Source organism: Acanthisitta chloris, unplaced genomic scaffold (genome assembly GCF_000695815.1).
Source record: "Acanthisitta chloris isolate BGI_N310 unplaced genomic scaffold, ASM69581v1 scaffold20143, whole genome shotgun sequence".
In the NCBI taxonomy this organism is placed as follows: domain Eukaryota; kingdom Metazoa; phylum Chordata; class Aves; order Passeriformes; family Acanthisittidae; genus Acanthisitta; species Acanthisitta chloris.
Window position 1 is genome coordinate 3626 of NW_008666838.1, and position 20554 is coordinate 24179.

Genomic DNA, 20554 nt, shown 5'->3' on the forward strand with positions numbered 1-20554 from the left:
ACAAGAACAAACCCAAAGAGAAGAATGAAAGGAAGGGAAAAGGGTTCCAGCGTCTCCCAGGACGAACACCAGTGGCAGAGCCGCATGTACAGTATCCTAGTTTAATAAATAAATAACCTAAACACACTGTCTACGATGGGAGCAAACCCGGCTCGAGCGTGGGAAGCTTGCGTGGGCTCATCCTGTACAGGAGTGCAGAGAGGACTTGGGTTCCTGTTCCTTCTCTGGGATACAGCAGCAGGAACTTAGTATCTGGGGGGAAAGAAGAGAAAATAGGGGTTGGTGAGCACCAGGGATGCGATGTGGAGCTCCACCAGTGGGTTTTGGGAGGGGTGAGAAGCCAAGAAAAAAACTAGTTGAGAAAGCGATTTGGTCCTCATTGCTTCCAAGTGTGTCTTCACCCCAGGGGAGATGTTTGAGTGGTTGTAGCTCTCCCTTAATGCAGGCAATTTACTGTGGACCTTTACTGATCCCAGTTTCACTGAATCATTTAGTTTGGAAAAGAGCTCAAAGATTACCAAGTCCAACCTGTGACCCATCACCACCTTGTCAGCTAGAGCAGAGCACTGAGTGCCACCTCCAGTCCTTCCTTGGACACCTCCAGGGGTGGTGACTCCATCACCTCCCTGGGCAGCACATTCCAATGCCTGACAGCCCTTTCCATGGAGAAATTCCTCCTGATGCCCAACCTGAACCTCCCCTAGCACAGCTTGAGGTGTTCCCCTTGTGCTGTCCCTGTTCCCTGGGGGCAGCCTGACCCCACCTGGCTGCACCTCCTGGGCAGGAGTTGCAGAGCAGAAGGTTCCCCTGAGCCTCCTTTTCTCCAGGCTGAGCCCTCACAGCTCCCTCAGCCCCTTCCCAGCTCTATGTATGGGACAAACCACACACCCCACAAGGTCAGGACAACATTTGAGACTGGGCAAAGGGAATTAAAATAGAGGTAATTCCTCCATGGGAGGGAAGAGCCACGTGGCAGCACCTCAGCTTTGCCCCTAACAGGGCATGAACTAAAAACCTCAGGATCTGGCAAAACCCACTAAACCCCAAACTAGAGCATTCTGGTGCCAAGAAAATGCCTTTTCCTGCAGGAAAAGGATTGGGTTTCACCCCCCAACAAACTGATCTGTTTGTGCAAAGCCATTTCTGTTCCACGGTGAAAACTCGTGGTAGTGTTGGCTACAAACATAAACATGGGAAGGGAAGTGATCCAGAGGCTCCTGTTAAGAACAACTGGGTTTGGGGATCTGTGCTGGAGGAGGAGACATGGAGCTGAGCCCGTTGGAGCAGCCCCTGGGGCTAACACTGCTCTGTGCCACCTCAGCCTTTAAAAATAAAGCTGTCAGCTGAGCTGGTGGCAGTGCTGGAGCATCTGCCACGTCTGGGGAACAGCTGCTGCCGGATACAAAGGGCTCATGTCCTGCCAAGAGCTCCAGGTCACAGCTCCAACCATGACATCCCCTCCTGCTCTCTGCATCACAACAGGAATGAGCAGAAAGCCCATGGAACTCTCCCCAGGGGAACCTGTGGGATTAAACCCTGTCCCCCCTGCCCCTTGCATGTGTCCCACCCCCTGAGGGCAGAGGGCAGGGAGGGGCTGAGGGGCAGCACCTGTAGTAGTTTGGTTTGAAAGGTCCATTCTTGTTCAGCCCCAGGTATTTCGCCTGTTCGTCCGTCAGTTCTGTCAGGTGAGCGTCGAAGGTTGGGAGGTGCAGACTGGCCACATACTCATCTGAAATCAGGGAGACCTCGTTAGGAAGGGGAAGGTCATGAGTCCCCTCAGGCTGGTTCCCAAAGCCCCAGCTGGGGAAGGCATTGCTCCTCACACCTTCACTGCTCAGTGCAGGATTCCTGTTCACCCTGAGCAGGGAAAACCAAGCTCTGGTTTGGTCTGGAAGACCTTTCCCTGTAATACCCTTCTGGCAGGACTCCAGGGCTGGCTTCTGGCTCACACTGCACCCCTGGATGAGTCTGGGTGCTCAGGAGCCACTGGACATCTCTGGCAGGTGACACCTAACCCCTGAGTGAGGTGTCTCAAACAACAAAACTCCCACCCAAAAATCCATCTGTGCAGCCAAGGTATTAAGTGTGTTAAGGGGTTAGAATGGACCAGGATGGAAATGGATGGAAAGTGTGGTCAGTGTGGCTGTGTCCTCAGGACGAGGTTCTGCTGGGGGAGCTGCTGGCTGGGGACCACATGTCTCCACTGGCAGAAGCTCCATGGGACAACATCCTGACCAGGTGCATCCACCTGTGTTCCCAAGGTGGGACAGGCAAACAGCAAATCCAAGTGAGCAGTGAGCTCTGAGCCAGCTGGAAGACCCTGAGCTTGGCTGGGAGGGAAACAAACAAGGCCCAGTGAGACTGCCCATCTGCTCCACCTCAGAACCCAAGAGGAGAAGGCAGTGAGCACGTGCTTACCCATTTTCTTAGGCAGCAAGTACACATCCTGCTTGTAACGTCCCTCAGGAGCATTGTACAGCTCTATCAGAGCCAAAGCCTGGGTGAGAAGACACTTGGATGAGTAACTTCTGTCCCTACGGAGCAGGACACTGCTCTCAGCCCAGCCCAACCCACCCCAGACTCACCTGTGTGGTGGTTGTGATTGCCCAACCCACCCCAGACTCACCTGTGTGGTGGCTGTGATGGACAGGACAAAGGTGGGGACAGTGGAGCAGCTCAAGTTCAGCAGACGACCCTGGGGAGCAAAAAATGCTTGTTCTATCTCAAACCAGTTTAGAACTCTACAGAAGGTCCAAGAACCACTGGTCAAGGTGTCCTGACTGGGATGAAACACTGTTTATGACCTGCATTTGAATCCCAAGATGTTGACTGCCCTCATGAAGTGAAAATCTCCCTGTGGAAGATATCCTGGAGTGGGATAAATTAAAACATAGGTGTTTTTCTGTGTCCCAGGAACTCAGGGAGGACCTTCTGGCTCTCTGTACCTCCTGCCAGGAGGTGCATCCAGGTGGGGTCAGGTTCTGCTCCCTGGGAACAAGGGACAGCACAAGGGGAAACATCTCAAGCTGTGCCAGGGGAGGTGCAGGTTGGATATTGGGACAATCCTTCTGAAAAGTGTTGTCCAGCCCTGGCACAGCTGCCCAGGGCTGTGGTGGAGTCACATCCCTGGGGGGATTTAACAGCCACATGGATGTGGCAGCTGGGGACATGGTCAGTGGTGGCCTTGGCAGTGCTGGGAATGGTTGGACTTGATAGACTTAGAGGCCTTTTCCAACCTAAATCATTCAGTGATTCCATGATTCCATGAGCCAAACCAGGGTCAGGCCAAACCACCAAAGCACTGAGCTGCTGAGGCCCAAGGAGGTGATTTCTGGATGCCCTTTGTCTCCACCCCTCACCCAGCACTAGTTTTCCTCCTCCCCAAGCAGAGAACTGGCTGCAATTCCTGCAGGGAACATTGATTCCTGTTCCTTCCTCTGCCACTCACCTCTGCCAGCAGGACTATCCTCTTCCCATCTGGCCAGATGACATGGTCCACCTGGGACCTCACCCTCTCCCAGGTGAGCTCAGGGGTTCTCAGACTGGCCTGAAATGTGGTGTCACAGCAGTTAAAGCAGCAGGAACACATCAAAGCCCAGGACCACACAAAAGAGGCAGCAACTCACTGCCACTGTCCTGGGCTCATCATCTCCTCTGGGCTGGTCACAGTCCCACAGCAATGAAACCTTTATGACTCATAACCTGGGACTATTTTTATGATCTCAATACATCAAAGCTCCTGCAACAACTACTGTTCAACATCTTCTGGCTGAGGATTCGTGGTCAACCCTTGAACTCTGCAGTGACTCCTTTCCTGCCCAGAAACGGCTTTAAACCCATGGGTTGACTGAGGAATTCTTCCCCAACCTCCAGACAAGACTCTGCTGGTTTTCTGCTCACCCCTAAGCACAGATGAGGAGATTTTGGGGCTGCTTAGAAAGCACAGAGGAGGTCAAACACACTGTGTTGCACCAAGCTCAACTCCTGGCTGGGTCTTACTGGTGTAACAACACAAAACTGGGCTGGAAAGGGGATTCACCAGCTCTCTGGGAGAAGGAGTGAGGCTGGTGAACACCAGACACTGTGCTGGATGCTAGAGCAGTTCACCCAGCTCACGGCGTCCCTCAGGATCACTGCAATGAGATGTCCACCAGTGTCTGCTGAGACATGGGAGCAATGGATCGCTTTATCTCCTCCCAAGTGCTTGCTCAAGGCAGACAGAGGTGCTGATGGGTCCCCAAAACACCTCACCTCAAAGCTCTGCCACCCCAAAATGGTCTCCCCGAAGTGCAGTGTCCCCCCAGAGCACGGTCAGCCCACACCCACCACATCGATCTCAGTGTTGGAGTGCCCCATGTTGCAGACAATGCAGCTGTTCTTCATCCGATCCAGGTGTTCCCTGGTCACCACATTCTTGTTCCCTGCCAGACACCAAAATCCACAATAAATACTCATCTGTCCTTCCCTCACCCACATGCCTTTTCCTTTGGAAAAGGATGGAGCTGGTTCTGGGGTATTATTATCCTCCTACCTGTGCAGGTGATGACGATGTCAACTTGTCTGATGACTTCATTGAGCTTCACGAGCCGAAATCCATCCATGCTAAGAGGAGAGAGGGGGAAAATGTTGTCTGAGAAGCAGCAAAAACATGCCAAAAATAGACAAAAAAGTGATGCTCAGATACTAATTTTAACTTTTTAATGCTAAACTGGGAAACAGGATGTGAAGGGCCTGAGCCATCAGGAGGTTCTGGAGCCAACCTGGAGGATTTGGAACTGTTGTGGGGAGAAGTGAAAGAGGTTTTGGGGGTTTCACATTTTCTGTCAAGGCTTTTACGTCTGCAAACCTCAATTCTTCAATCCAGAGGGATTTTAAAGCTGCAAAGCACACCCAGGAGCTGTGGATATTCTCTCCTTCTACAGGATCTGTGCTGAGACAGATTTGGATCATCCTAAAACCCACTCCAACCCTGCAGATGTCTCTCATTAACCCTGAAATCCATATTTAGGCACCTCCACAAGCTCTAGAAGTACTGAGCACTCAGCAAGTCTTCCCTGCCTGGCCCAGCAAGGTGTGTCCATGGATAACAAGGGCAGGATGTTTTTGGATCTGTTCACAGTCCTCTCCAGAGCTCATTTCTGTGACTCTCACAAGCTGCAAAATCAGTTACCATAAACAAAAAGTCATTTTTTCCTGCTGTCTGTCCCATTTACTGAGGTTTTCCCTCACTGCAAACCCTGAGCTGAGGCTCCACATGATGGTTGCTGTGACCAACCAAACTCCCAACTGAGGATGAGGGTGTTGGATGTGTCCACTCATGGAGGTGACAGAGAAATACAAAAGCTCATCAGCTCTATTAATTAAGCAGAGTTCATTAGTCCTCTCACCCTGACAGCCCTTTGAAAGCTCATGGTGAGGAGGAGGCTGAAGGTCTGATGAGGCTCTGAGTGGTTCTGGGACTTAGCTCTCACAGTCATGTCCCATCTCACATCTTGGGGTGCAGAAGTAGCATCTCTGCTCCAAATTAACCTGTACTGGAGGGAAGGAGGTCAAGTCTCACTGCAACATGGGGCCAGTGGGTGCTCTCAGTGCTGTGTTGGGGTTGTGAGGGGTGGGTGATCCCAGAAGCCAAAATATCCTCCAGGTGAGGTATGTGCACAGCACTGGGAAGCTCATGATGGCACTCCAAAGGGAACAGTTCACTCCCATCATCCCTTCAAGCCATGTCACCAAACCCTTGGCTGCTGTAGTTAGGCTCACCCAAGGTGCCATGTAGGATATGGATGAACTGGGACCCTTTTCTGGCCAACAACACAGAGCTGTGTGTTCCTCCAGTGTGCAGAGAAGCTCTGAACCCCTCACTAGCATCTCTTTGGGAAGGAGCACTGCCCTCCAGCATGGGAATATTGTCAGGGAGGTGGTGGAGTCACCAAGCCTGGAAGTGTTTAAAAGGTGCCTGGATATGACTCAGGTTTAGGGTTTGGGGGGTGTGGAGTAACAGGATAAGGGTTAGACTTGATGATCTTAAAGGTCTCTTCCAACTGCTATGGTTCCCTGATTCTAATGGTGGGTGAGATGCCATCAAAGAGGCAAATTTCCAACCAGGATGGAGGAAGCTTTAGGAATGAGCAGTTCTAGCTCTCTAATGAGATTCAGAGTGGATATCAGGAAGAATTTCTTCCCTGTTAGAATGTTCAGACACTGGGATAGGGAATTGCCCAGGGAGGTGGTGGAGTCACCATCCCTGGAAGTGTTTCAGAGATGTCTGGATGTGGAGGATCTGGTTTAGGGGTTCCAGCAGTGACAGGATAGTGGTTGGACTTGATCTTAAAGGTCTCTTCCAACCTTGATGATTCTATATCTCTAAGTGGTTCCTGGGCATGGTTTTCCTGGGATAAACCAAAAGCCTGTGGAAGAAGTTGCTCTGAGAGCCACTGCTTACCAGGCCTGGAGGGCACAGATGGGATCGATCTCTGTCACATACACTATGGAGCCCATGGCCTTCAAGGCAGCACAGCAGCCCTTGCCAACCTGGGGAGGGAGAAGAGCACAGAGGAAGAGTGAGATGCCAAGAGCTTGGGAGACTCCAAGCATCAGCACAGCTGTGGGAAGCTTCCAGGGGATAGACAACTCCAGGTTACTCTTCTTTAGCCTCCAGAGCCCTTCAGAACCCTCTGGGTGGTTTATACTCCATTTGTGGGTGCTTGAAGTTCTGGATTTGGAGTAATCTGAGACCTGACTCAGGTCCAGCTTGTATAAATACCAACATGCCATTGGTTTGGGTCCCAAGGAGTTCTTTTTCCCCCTCAGAACACCCTGGAATCTAGAATGCACCACAAGAGAGTTCACTCAGGGAAAGCTGAAGAGTCTCTTGTAACCTTTGCTCCACTCAAGAAGCTTTAATGGATCTTAAGCCCAGAGGGTTAACAAGCTTTGCCCTGTGCAAGGAATTCAGGTTCAACAGCCAAAAGCTGCCAAAAAATGTGATTATGTGTGAGAAAATGGACCCATTTCAGCTCTTTGGAGAAAAATAAGGATCCCAAGGCAGCACACATTGCACAGCCAACAGCAACTGGTGGTAACTGGGCCCAGGTAAGGGTGAACATTCCCATGTGGAGAGAGGATTGATCAGTTTGGGGGTGAACGTAAAGGGATAACTTATGTCTTGGCCACATCTCGGCATGCAAAGCTGTGGTTGCACAGGAGATCTGCAGCACCTCTGAACACAGGAATATCAAATCAAATACAAAACATTTAAAACATGTGACATATTCCTATCTGGATGTGTCAATGTTCAGCTATTAAGGCTATTCAGAATGTTTAACACTCCTGAATTTTCAGATTCAGCTTTGGTATCGCTTCCATAGCAAAGAAATCAACTGGAAATGGGGAAAATCTCCCATTTTTTGGCAGCCCCTGAGGTCTCAAGGTCCTCGAGGTGCAGAGCAGAGTGCTGAGGATGGGAGAGCTGCGCTGGATAAATGCCAAGGAGGTGCTGATTGCACATGCAATTCCACACACAAAACAGCTCTTACCTCTCCATAGCCACAAACCACCACCTGCTTCCCCCCGAACATCATATCTGTTGTCCTTTTGAGCCTAAGGGAGAAGGAAAAAGACACAATCAAAGACCAGAAGTGAGAGCTAATCCATGCTACTGCTCCTCCTGAGCATCAGAGCTGGATCCTACATCCCTGAAGACACATGGAAATTTGAGGGCAGAGAAGACTCAAAAAGCACCTAAAAAGCACCTAAAAATGTAGTTTTTCCTGTTGTAACAGTGAGTGTGACCACTGAGATGCAATAAAAAGGGAAGATTTGGGGGTTAAATCCTTTTTGGGTTGTTGTTTTGGGCTGATCTCTTTGTTATGCTACTCCAGAAACACTGAAAAACTTCTCCAAAGATACCTACTCCTTAATTATTGTTTTTCAACTCAGAATCTCCCACACAAAGAACCACAGAAGGTAAAGGAAGAGGGAATTCATTGCCAGAATCCCAATGCTTTCCACAACTAATGCTCTCCCTTTGCACTCAGTTTCCTTCTGGTTTCTCCCTACGAGTGTCCTACATTCCAGGCTATTTTTAGCACAGGAGTAAATAGGTTAGCAGTGCAGGGAAGGTGAAATTCCCTCCCTTTTCCAGGAGAATTGAGCCAAAACCCTCAGCAGATTGAGCTGCACCTCTGCTCACATCTCCCTTGACCCAGTTCCAGATCCCTGTGCCAGGCTGAACCCAAATCCTAACTCACCCCTCAAGGTATTTCCAGAGAATCCCAGGAGGGTTTGGGTTGGAAAAGGCCTTAAAGATCATCTCATCCCACCTCCTGCCATGGGCAGGGACACCTCCCACCAGCCCAGGTGGCTCCAAGCCCCATCCAACCTGGCCTGGAACACTCCCAGGGATGGAGCAGCCACAGCTGCTCTGGACAACCTGTTCCCATATCTCTCCACCCTCCTTTATCCCATTATTTATTCCAAAGGATGCTGCTTCACATCACAACCTCAAGGATTGTTAATGCAACATGTCACAGCTGAACTGCAGGAACAAAACTTGTCCTGATCTCACTTGGCTTTGACCAAATTTGGTGGGGGAAAAGTGGTGAGAACACAGAGGACATATTCCACCAGAATAAAGGAAATAAAGGGATGGAGAGAGCACATAAAAAAGATCATTAAGGATAAAAAGAGAAACTAGAAAGGCAAAGAAGGTGGTGAGGACACAGCTGGTTGACTCACACACACAAAAGACACAGACACCTTTTATCTTGATACCACCAGAAGAGGGACAGGAAGGAGCATTGGAGATGTGTGTGAGGAATTCTGGGGTGGACCAGAGGTAATAAAGGGTCTTTGTTCTCCTCTGACACATCCATTGAGCTAAACTTCTCTCCAGTGGCAGAAGGACAGACCCATGGAGGCAGTTCCTGGTGGGGTCTGGTGTGACAGGATATGGCTGTGGTTGGATGTCTGAGCACATACCCGTCCAGGATGGACTCTCTGCAGCAGTACAGGTTGTCAAACTTCTGCTTCGTGACTGAGTCATTGACATTCATGGCTGGGACACAGAGCTTCCCTGCTTTGGACAACTGGTACAGCCTGGGATGGATATGGGGAAAAACACATCATCAGTGGGAAGACATCTCCCTATGTTCTACTGTCAGGTTTGGGTGGGAAGAGGATTTATACACCACCCTGTGCCACCTCCTGCCATGGGCAGGGACACCTGTGCCAGTGCCTCAGCACCCTCCCAGCCAGGAATTCCTTCCCAAATCCCACCCAAATCTCCCCTTTTCCAGCAGGAAGCAATTCCCTGTGTCCTGTCCCTCCATCCCTTGTCCCAAGTCCCTCTGCAGCTCTCTTGGAGTCTCTTTAGGCACTGGAAGGGACTCTAAGGTTTCCCTGGAGCTTCTCTTCTCCAGGTGAACACTCCCAGCTCTCCCATATCCACCTGTCCTACTGCTCCTGAGCTCAGACTCAACTCCTGGCAGCATCAAACCCACCAAAAATCATCCAAGCACCTCACAGTGGCTACAAAGAGAATCTTAAAACCATCTCTCTGCTCCAGTCCTTGGGAAGAACTTGCTTTTGGAAATCTCTTATTGGGAATGATTCCAGATACTACAAATATCACCAGGCCTTTCCTTGACCTCCCTAGCTGCAACCTACATCCTCTTCCTTGTTTCAATATTTCATTTCCCTGTTTCAAGGGCTTCCTGCACCTCTGGCCAACCAACCCTCCTCAGAAGCTCCAGAGCTGCAGCCAAGCTTTTCATCCTGCAAAACTAGAGCAAAAAGCAGAGTGTGCTGCTCTTCTCCCCAGTTCCCTCTTTTCTGGCACCTGTGATGTTACTAACTCCACTGGAAGCAGCTCTGACACCTCTCCCAACCCTCAGAGGCATTTCTCCTGTTACAGCTCTGCTCCTGCCATGGATTGATGGATTTCACCCAGTCATCTCTGACGCTGTCCCTGTCTGGAGCCTCACCCCAACTGCAGGCTCAGTTCCTCTTCCCAAATCTCACTTCTTCCCATAGATTCAGTTTACTACTCTGCTCTTGTCTCCCTCCACAGCTCAGCCCTTCCTCTTTCACCTCCAAAACCAGGCGAGACAACCATTTCTCCTCCTTCACAGGTGGCAAACAAGACCTTGTGCATGTCTCCCACCCACACCACAGTCAGTAGGTGCTTCTACTCCTCACAACTGGAATTCAGACCAGCAGTTCCAAGCCTATTGCTTTCCCTGGATGAGAGATTTAAAGCAGCTCTCAGGGAAAGTCAATCCCACACTGAAGGAAAACCACAGCCCACACATTGGAGGTTCAACACTCAGCTGAGTTGGAGCTTGTCACAGTGTGAGGACCTTTTGGCACCAGTGCCCTGAGGCAGAAAGTGCTTCAGTCTGATACCTCCAGCCCAACCTGTCCCATTACCTATGGACTCCAGTCACACTCTCCTCTACTATCCCCTTGATCTTCTTGAACATGTTGGGATATTTCTTGTAAATCCAGTGGGTGAGATCTCCTCCATCATCCAGGATCTGGAATGAAAACAAGCACAGAATCACCACTCTGAGTATCCACCTTCTGGAACTTGTCCAAATAGTGACACTTTGGAAGGGCAATTATTCCTCAAAGGCAAGAACAAAGCTGCTCTCTTGTCTAGACTCAGAGCTTGGGGGTGGATGTTTTTGACACTCATGACTCCTTTTCAAGGTGACAGTGAGGACATGAGCAGGTGTAGACTGGAAAAGGGATAAACCCAACCTCAAACAAGGAGATTGAAGCAAACAAACACACAGATATCTTCTTCCACCTTTGATTACTTCTCATCTAATTTAGATCATAAACTCCAGAGCTCCAAACCTTTGGGGAAGCAGGATGAAAACAGCACATTTGACAGCTGAAAATTATTCAGCTCACCTAGTTCTGGTTCACTGTTTTCCCTGGAAACAAGGGCAGGAGAAAGCAGCAAATACGAAGTTGGGTTACCTGAGGCTTTGGGTTTGTACAGTAAGAGAAGGAAAATCAACAAAAATCTTAGGCTTTGCCAAGGTGAGAAAAACCACATCAAACAAAGGTGTGAATTTAATGGAATATGGTGAAATTGATTAATCCAATTCTCAAAAAAACCTGACTTTTAGTCATTCTTAGTGGGGAGATTAAATAAGTTCATTATTAATTAGATAAGTGTTGTTCAAACTTTTGTGAGACACTGGCACAGGCTGCCCAGGGAGGCTGTGGCTGCCCCAGCCCTGGCAGTGTTCAAAGCCAGGTTGGATGAAGCCTTGAGCAACCTGCTCTGGTGGGAGATGTCCCTGCCCAGGGACAGTAGGTAGAGTGGCCTCAACTCACCATGTTGGGCTGCCACCCCTCGACGTTGACGCAGCGATCAATGCACCACCAGAAATCATCTTCAGATTCTCCCTTCCAGGCAAAGACAGGGAATCCTGCACAGAGAGGGAGATGGTGCTATTGGATATATTCTGGCTCAGGAGCAAGTATTGCTGAGGTTCAGTGAGCAAGACCTGGTAATGGGCAAGTCATGTGTTTGGCTTCTTTGCGGTCTACCAACTCTCATGGTCAAACCGTTGGCCTTACCCAGCTAAAATCCCTGACCTTACCCAAGTTAAACAGTATTTCAATCTCCCAGGTGAGCAGCAACATGCTTAGCTTCTGGTTTGTGAATGATATCCCCCCAAATTCTCCCTTTCAGACTCAAATTCATAGCATTTAAATCCAATTTAGTTTTGTTTGTCTTAGCAAAATGACTTTGAGGTCCATGTAGCCTTTTGAGCTCTTGATGGGCATCACCATTATTTGCACCACGTCCTTTTATACTCCAGAGGAAAGCCATTCTAACAGTTTCAGAGCACTGGAAGGGATTGATCTTTGCTGTTGACCTGTCATGGGTTTATTCTAAATTGAAGAGAATGAAGGGGATGAACTCTAAGAGGTGATAAATGACCTAAACATGTTGGGGCAGCAGGAAACCTTTATGAAACCAAGAAGAACAAAGAGGGTGAAGCTTCCTACCACTTTCAGCAAGGGCAGCAGCCACTTCATTCAGAGTAGAGTAGATGTTGCAGGCAGCCCATCGGCACTGGGCACCCAATGCTCCCAGGGTCTCCATCAGCACCTACAACCAAACCAAAACCCACAGAGATCAACATACAACTGGGATTCACCTTTGCTATTTATGGCAAAGCTTCTGGGGGTTTCTGGAGTGGATTTTAAGCTTCAAGACCAGGTTGGATGGGGCTTGGAGCAATCTGGGCTAGTGGAAGGTGTCCCTATCCATGTTTGGAGGGGAAACCACAGTTCCTCATCTCTATTATTAACCACTTGGGGTGTGTTTTAGGGAATAAGCAGTGGAAAATCCCCATCTGGAGTTGAGGGTTGGGATCTTACAGCTGTCTGTGCTGTGATGTGTGTGCAGCCCACGATCTTGGCCCCGGCCAGTGGCTTCTCTCCCTGAGCTCTCTTCCTCAAAGCCATCAGTGCAGGCATCTCTGGAAGGCAAAAGGGGAAAATAGTCCATGAATGTGCTGGAAAGAGGGATGAGGACAACAACATAACTTCTTGGCCTGCTGACTGGTGCTCCCATGACTTTGTACAGCTGTGGCAGCTTCAGAAACACCCAAAGCCTTAAGGACAAGCCCCAAATTAAGTGATAAGAACACAATAACCCTCTGGATTTTTTCCCTACTGGATTTTTTCTTCCCCCTATTGTCTATGATGTAGCATCACCACATGGTCAAATTTCTACCTGCAAATGCCCAGGTGAGGCTGGAGGCAATCTGCTTCAGATTGAAGAGGACTTGGGCCTTGTTGCTCTGCTCCACCTCTCCAATGTCCCTCCAACCACCTAAACATGGTGTGGCCTTTGCTATGGATTTTTGAAGCTAATCAAGCTAAAACAAAGTTGTCTAATTTATTTGATGGATTTCACCTTTTCTACTGATTCTAACAAAATAGGTTTGACTACAGAACAGTCCTTCAGTAGTTGGCTGGTTGGAGCTATACAGCACAACCCTGAACTCCTTCACATCCCATAAAAGCTTTCCCATCTCTAACTGCAACGGTGGCAAGAAATCACCAGTACACCGAAGAGAATCAGCTCTCCAGAAGAGGAATTGGGGGTAGGAAGAGCCCCACAAAACAGCCCAGCACAACGTGGAGCTTGAGGAATGTCCCCATTTACCTTGTTCAGCAATTTCAATCTCTCTGCGCCCAAATTCTGCCTGTTTGATGTTCTTCACGCAGAAATCGCTGCTGCCCTTGGAGTTCTTCTGCTGCTTGTCACGGGGGGAGGTCTCATCATCAGAGCTGTCTGTGTAGGAGGCAGCTGGAGGAAGGAAAGGAGGTCAGAAACAGCACAAAATATTCCCTAAAGCCAAAGTACCTGCGGTGGAAAGGCTCAGATGAATGTGCCCATGGATTGGCTTCTCCATGTGCACACACCAACTCCCTCTGTCCTCAGCTGGATCTTCCCTTCTCCTTACAGTGATCATTTCCCCAGTCAGCTTTGACCTGTGATGAATTCTTTACTCTCACCTACCTCTGCTTCAACACCACTCCTGAGGTAATTAGCTTGAGCACTGCCCACCATCCCCCATGGGCTCATCTCCATGGCTTTATCCCATCACCCTTCCCAAAAGTTGAGCCTTTAAAGCTCTAAGAGAGCCACCAAACCCACCTATCAATGTTTTGAGGACTTCCAAAACACTAAGAGTTGTCATTTAAGACAGGACAGATACAAGACCCTATTTCATTCCAAACCATGTCATGGTGTGAAGGCTATGGGTTAATGATTATCCAGTTAGGGAGGTGTTCCCAATCCTTGGATTTGCTCAGTTTTGATGTTCCTCAAAAAGGACAATGAGCTGCTGCTTTGGAGCCTCATGTGGGATGGTAGGAAGAAACTTCTTCATCAGGAAGATAACTCAACACTTGCATGGATTGTCCAAGAGAGGTGGTGGCTCTCCAGCCTTGGGGAATGTCAGGAATTGGTTAGAAAGCCACCACTTCTGCTTCCAGCTTATCCAGATGATAAAGAGATCATTTGTGCCATGTTTTCCTCTGGAAGATGCCCTCACTGTGGGAAATCAAACCTTTCATCTTCTCAGACTGGCATCAGTCACAGCAGCCTAATGAACTAGAAAGGATCATTCCTCTCTCCCTTTCAGAGGACCTTTCTAGCACCCAACTCAAAAGCCTCATCCAGATGGTCATTCCCTCAAGTAAAGACTGATTCCAAAAGAGAACTTGGAGTAGAATCATGGAATCAGCAAGGCTGGAGGACATCTCTAAGATCATCAAGTCCAACCCTTAACCTGTCACTGCTGTAACTCCTAATCCATATCCTGCAGTGCCACATCCAGACACCTCTTAATCACCTCCAGGGATGGTGACTCCACCACCTCCCTGGGCAACCTACTCCAATGCCTGAGCACCCTGAAGGGAGGATGAAGGTTCTTACACAGTGTCATGGGAAGATGGTTGAACCCATAGTCTCATCACCACCCACCACTGCTCCCAGAGAGCTGCAGCTTTCCAGGGCCATCCAGACCTCAAGTGATGACTGATTCCAACAGAGAACTTGGAGTAAAGGCAAACCACCCCCTACCACAGCTCCAGTGGCATTTTCACACCAAACCCCTCAGAACAAGGAGTTAAATCCTCCACCAAACACGACCATGGGTTTGGCTTCCCTGCAGGACTCAGCAAGCTGATTCCTTTCCCTCCTGGCTGGGGTGAAGTAGCTGAATGAGCCCAAGGAACGAAGCTCAGTGCGGCACTGTCGGAGTGCCAGGCTCCCCCAGACCCTAATCCTCTTATGGAGGGGAATTAGGCATTGCTGAAATTTCTCCTCCAAGGCTCCAACCTCAGCAGGGTATGAAAGGCAAGTCCAACCCTGCAAACAAGCTGCTGATGGCAATGTGGGTCCCACTTGGTGTTCCCAATCCCACGAAGGAGCAGGAGCTTGGATTAATAACAAAAGAGCACCTTATGTAATTCCAAACTCTTGGATATCAAGGGTTCCAGGAGGAAGGATTAATTAGTTAGAGGATTACTTCCTTGAAGACAGCTAAACTGGGCAGAAGTTTCTTTAAAACTAGAGATTCTTCATTCTGGGGGTTGAATGGAATTTTTGAAGCAAAAAAACCCTGCCTGGAGTGGCCAAATTTTTACAGCCTGATGTTTTTTTACTCTTAAATACATATAATCTGTTAAATATCTAAACCATACAGCAGAGAATAGAGGACTACGCTGATTAAATCAGTATTATTACTGTAATAACATGATAATAGATAATAGCAAATTCTGTCTTTGTTTTTTGGTAAGATGAAAAAGAAGTAGTGAAAGGAAAGGATTCCTGTCATTAACTGATGGGATACAGATCCCTAAATATCATCTCAAATCACCCCAGAGCTGCTTGATGAAAACTCCCTGTCTGGGCTTGGAATTCCACAGATTCATGGAACATTGGAATATAATTAGTATTCTTTCTACTATGTATTTGTATCTCTGCCTAGAGTAGCTGTGGCTGCTCCATCCCTGGGAGTGTTCCAGGCCAGGTTGGATGGGGCTTGGAGCAACCTGAGCTGATGGGAGGTGTCCCTGCCCATGGCAGGGGATCGGATGAGATGATCCTTAAGGTCTCTTCCCACCCAAACCATTCCATGATTCTGGAGCAGCTCTGCCATGGAGCCAGGCTGGGAGAGCTGGGGGTGTCCACCTGGAGAAGAGAAGCTCCAAGGAGACCTCAGAGCCCCTTCCAGTGCCTCAAGGGGCTCCAAGAAAGCTGCAGAGGGCCTTGGGACAAGGAGCAGAGGGACTTGGGACAAGGCCTGGAGGGACAGGACACAGGGAATGGCTTCCCACTGCAACTTGCCCCTGTTGGAGCCCAAATGAAAAGAAAAAGCTGCTTTCTTTCCTGGGCAACCTTTCAAAGGCTATGGAACAGCACAAGGATAAAGCAAGTGGCCTTGAATTCCAGATAGTCCTGTTCTAATCTCATCTTAGCACCCACAGAACACGTCTATAATGGAGAATGCTGAGGGCTTGAGTATTCCAAGCTGATACAGCCCAGCTGATCCCCAAATATCTTTGTTATCTGAACTTTGCACAAAGGACAGTTAGTGAAACGTAAGTAATATTAACCCAAACACTCCACTGACTCCAAACTGGAGCACTGAGGTCACTGCCTGTCCCTGGTTGGCAGCAGCAGATGCTGATGAACACCACAGAGTGTCCTGGGGGGTTAGAAATAGTTCCCAAATGGTGCAGAAAACAATTAATTTCCCCAGTGAGAAAAATTAGTCACTTTAAATGAAGTGGAACAACTGCAGAAAACTGGCAGCCCCTGGCAAAGAAGGGGAAGAGACTTTGGATTCTAATTTGAAGAGGCAGATGAGCATTGTTGGAATTGTTACTCTTTGGACCTAAAGCAAGTGAGTGATGAAGGTTTCATGTTCAACATTGTCTCTGCTGGTTTGTCATAGAATCACTGAGTGGTTTGGGTTGGAAGGACCTGAAAGACCATTCAATTCCAGCCCTGCCATGAGCAGGGACACCTTCCACTAGCTCAGCTTGCTCCAAGCCTTGTCCAACGTGGCCTGGAACACTCCCAGGGATGGAGCAGTCATAGAGTCATAGCTGGGCAACCTGTGCCAGTGCCTCAGCACCCTCATCTTTCCAATTACTGCTTCTGGCATTTTGGAAGATGCTTCTCCACATCACAACTTAAGTGATTGGACATATTTTTGAGACCAGCTGATGCTTTTGATCAGTTTTGATGGGCACATTCTGTGTGTCCAAAGAACAGCAACAGAGCTGGGAAGGGGCTGGAGCAGCAGGAGAGGCTGAGGGAGCTGTGGGGGCTCAGCCTGGAGAAAAGGAGGCTCAGGGGAGGAATGGAAGGAAAAGGAAGGGGAAGACAGGAGGAAAAGCAGCAGCAACTGCAGATGAGGATTGTAAGGAGAGATCAGAAGTGTTAAGAACATCAGAGCAACTTAATTTCCCACCCAACCACACATGCAGATGAGAACAAAAGCAACAACTCTTTTTCCATGCCTTCCCTCCACCACTATGGACTACACAGGAGATCTGGGAGACTCTTGGGTGAAACCCAGGATGACCCCCGAGGTCTGCAGCACCCACCTGAGCTGTAGCTGTCTGTGGAGGACTGGGAGATGGAGCGGGAGAGCGAGCGGCGGCCGATCTTCGTGGGGCGCTTGTTGAACTCCTGCTTCTGGTCAGCAAACTGGATCTGGTAACAGAGATTAGCACTTCAGTCCGGTGTAAAAAAACCCAACAGAACATGAACCCCAAGAATCCAAAGACTTGAGGAGACACCGACACCATCTCAGTTATTGGCTGCACCACAAGTCCTGCTATTTAGTTACAGAACCACAGCACAGAGTTGGAAGGGACCCACAAGGATCATTGATCCAACTCCTGTCCCTGCACAGGACACCCCAACAATGCACCCTGTGCCTGAGAGTGTTGGCCAAACACTCCCAGAGCTCTGCCAGCCTTGGGGCTGTGCCCACTGCCCTGGGAGCTGTTCAGCGCCCAAACACTTCTGGGGGAAGAACGATTTGCTAATCTCCAGCCTAACCCTCCCCTGACACAACTTCAGCCCATTCCCTGGGTCCTGTCCCTGGGTGCCAGAGAGAAGAGGTCAGTGCTGTCCCTGCACTTCCTTCCCTGAGGAAGTTGTATCCAGCCATGAGCTCTGTCCTCGGCCATTCCTTTGTGTCCTGTCACTGGATGCCAGAGAGAAGAGCTCAGCCCTTGCCCCTCCACTTCCTTCCATGAGGAAGCTGTTTACAGCTGGCACAGCTGCCCAGGGCAGTAGTGGAGTCACCATTCCTGGGGGGATTTAACAACCATGTGGATGTGGCACTTGGGGACAAGGTTAGTGGGGGCCTTGGCAGTGCCAGGAATGGTTGGAGTCAATGGTCTTTGAGGCCTCTTCCAACCTAAAGTGTTTCCCTTTTCAGGGTCACAGAATCAGCATAGAATCACAGGATGGGTTGGGTTGGAAGGACCTTAAAGACCATTTAGTCCATCCCCTGCCATGGGCAGGGTCACCTTCCACTAGCCCAGGTGCCTCCAAACTCCATTCAACCTGGCCTGGAACACTCCCAGGGATGGAGCAGCCAGAGCTGCTCTGGACAATCTGTGCCAGTGTCTCACCACCCTCCCAGCCAGGAATTCCTTCCCAATAACCCCCTAAACCCACCCTCTTGCAGTTCTTGCTCTATATGTGGCTACTGGGCCATATTTAAGGATTCAGGAGAACAGACTTTTATGGAACATTTGAACTCCCAGTGCTCACTGCCTTGTGAGCCAACCCTTAACATTCCCATTATGCTCATGATTCCTGTTCATGCTCAGGGAAACTGGAATCACTTCTTCCAATTGCTTGGACTTTTCTGTGAGTATAAACTTAGTCATTCTGGTCCAACAGGGTTAAATATTTACACCTCCAAGTCACTGAAAACCATTAATTGCATCTATTAATGAACCCCTTGGGCTGTTCTGAGAAGTTCTGTGTTGTTTCAAGAAGCTATTTAGGCAGAAAGAATCAGAGCCTGTTCTGGGAACTCCAAGGTAAGGATTTGCAGCAGCACTTGGGAGGGTTTCTTTCCTCTTAATCTTAAACCAGACAACAGAACAACACTGGATCAGGAAACACACAGGGGAGGGAAATAACCATGTCAAACTCCTATTACAGCCAAGAGCAGCAGTGAGGATTAACACACTGATCCCGGCGGGACGAGGTCTTTGCATACACACCAGTTGTTATACTCCTTTTCTAAGAAGCTGTTGGCCTCAAATAGCTTCCTTTTTCACCCCCTTTTCACTCCCTTCCTTTAGAACAAATCCCTCAAGGGTTGAGCAGCCTCACCAAAGCCGTGGAGGGAGATTGCTTGGAATTCCAAATTACTCACAAAGGAGGAGTAATTTGGATTGGAATTCACATTTTCCTTTCCCACCTTATCTCTTCAAGGACATTCAACACAACTGTTTCACATGACATGGTAATATTGATAATTCAGAGCTCTCTGAGGACTTCCACATCCAAACTCAAGTACATAGTGAAAAGCAAAGTAAGTCCTGAACCAAATCAAGCAGAACTAGGACTAAGTGTTATAATAAACCCTGACCTCAATACTGCTGAGGTTTCACACCTTTAAACTTCCTTTAAGAAGAAGTTTTCCCTGTGAGGATGGTGAGACACTGGCACAGGTTGCCCAGGGAGGCTGTGGCTGCCCCAACCCTGGCACTGTGCGTTCCAGATTGGATAAAGCCTTGAGCAACCTGCTCTGGTGGGAGGTGTCCCTGCCCAGGGCAGGGACTGGCACTGGATGATCTCTGAGCTCCATTCTAATCCCTTAACATTCCATGACACCATGAAAACCTGCCACAAGCTGCTTTAGCTTTAGCTGAGCAAGGCACTGACTGCCAAGAAGTAGAAGGAAGAACCAGAAGAGAAGAATGTCAGGAAGGAACCGGTCAAGGCTCAGGTCTGGTTGTAACCTGTGGAGATCAACGTGTTTTGGTTTAATCCTTTGAGCAACAGGCAAGAAAGAGTACTGGAAATTGTTTGGGTTGGAAGGGACCCTAAAGACCACCTAGTTCCCACTCCCTGCCATGGGCAGAGACACCTTCCACTAGCCCAGGTTGCTCCAAGCCTCACCAAACCCAGGAGGTGACAGAGGGCACAACATGCCGCATTCCAGTCTGTCTGGGAACAGGGGAACATGCAAGATGGGGATGAGAACACTGATTTGGTTCCAGGCTGGACTCACCCAGCTCACACCAAAACACCTCTGAAGGTAACAGCCAACTCTGCACAGGCTAAAACTCCGAGGAGAAGCTCCAAGGAGAAGCTGTGAAGCCTTTGAGAGCTCCAGCTCTGTGGATTTAGGAGCCCAACCTGCTCTGAAGTGACACAGGTGCCACTGCTTTTGACTACCGGCAGGGAAAAACACTTCAAGCTGGAAAACCTCACCTCCAGAGGTGTAAGGGTTAATGGCTCTTAAATGCAGGTCTGTGCTCATTACATTTCAAATGAGCCAAGTCTCCCTTTCACCTGAGCTTTCTACTATGAAGAGTTGCTCTACATTACTTCTCTGAGCATAAAAAGCCTTGTGATCCAAGATTTTCCTAGAGAATCTCCCTACTCACGACCCCATTGACTTCTCCATTGGGATAGTCTGAGGAACAACCCCAAAGCAACAGGTACGGCTCAACATTTCATCATTTCAAACCTGCTCCTGAGAGAAAACTAAGAGAAGCTTAGAGATCAGGATTTTCTTCAGGGAGGAAGATTCAGTCAGCTCTAGAAACAAGTGATTGAGGGGAACAGAAAGGAAAGGAAGAAGAAAAAAAGATTCAAGATTTTCCTGAAGAATCTCCCTGCTCACAATCCTATTGACTTCTCCATTGGAGTGGTCTGAGAAACACCCCCAAAGCAACAGGTTTGGCTCAACATTTCACCACTTCGAACATGCTCTGGATAGAAAACTAAGAGAAACTTTCA

At 48.9% G+C, this 20554-nt stretch overlaps 1 protein-coding gene across 1 annotated transcript in view; it reads right to left on the reverse strand.

Moving 5' to 3' along the window:
• Positions 1-1608: 1608 nt before the first annotated feature.
• LOC103799933 (putative adenosylhomocysteinase 3) overlaps positions 1609-20554 on the reverse strand; it is a gene marked incomplete at its 3' end in the record, with an annotated part of 19143 nt that continues 197 nt past the window's right edge. The window contains exons 2-16 of the mRNA XM_009072288.1: positions 17161-17269; positions 13199-13342; positions 12406-12506; positions 12031-12133; positions 11350-11444; positions 10429-10535; positions 8980-9096; positions 7536-7599; positions 6443-6531; positions 4532-4602; positions 4327-4421; positions 3449-3547; positions 2627-2695; positions 2419-2497; positions 1609-1729 (exon numbers count right to left, since the gene is read on the reverse strand). Of these exons, the coding sequence (XP_009070536.1) occupies positions 1609-1729; positions 2419-2497; positions 2627-2695; positions 3449-3547; positions 4327-4421; positions 4532-4602; positions 6443-6531; positions 7536-7599; positions 8980-9096; positions 10429-10535; positions 11350-11444; positions 12031-12133; positions 12406-12506; positions 13199-13342; positions 17161-17269 (1463 nt within the window). The remainder of the gene's footprint in view (positions 1730-2418; positions 2498-2626; positions 2696-3448; positions 3548-4326; positions 4422-4531; positions 4603-6442; positions 6532-7535; positions 7600-8979; positions 9097-10428; positions 10536-11349; positions 11445-12030; positions 12134-12405; positions 12507-13198; positions 13343-17160; positions 17270-20554) is intronic.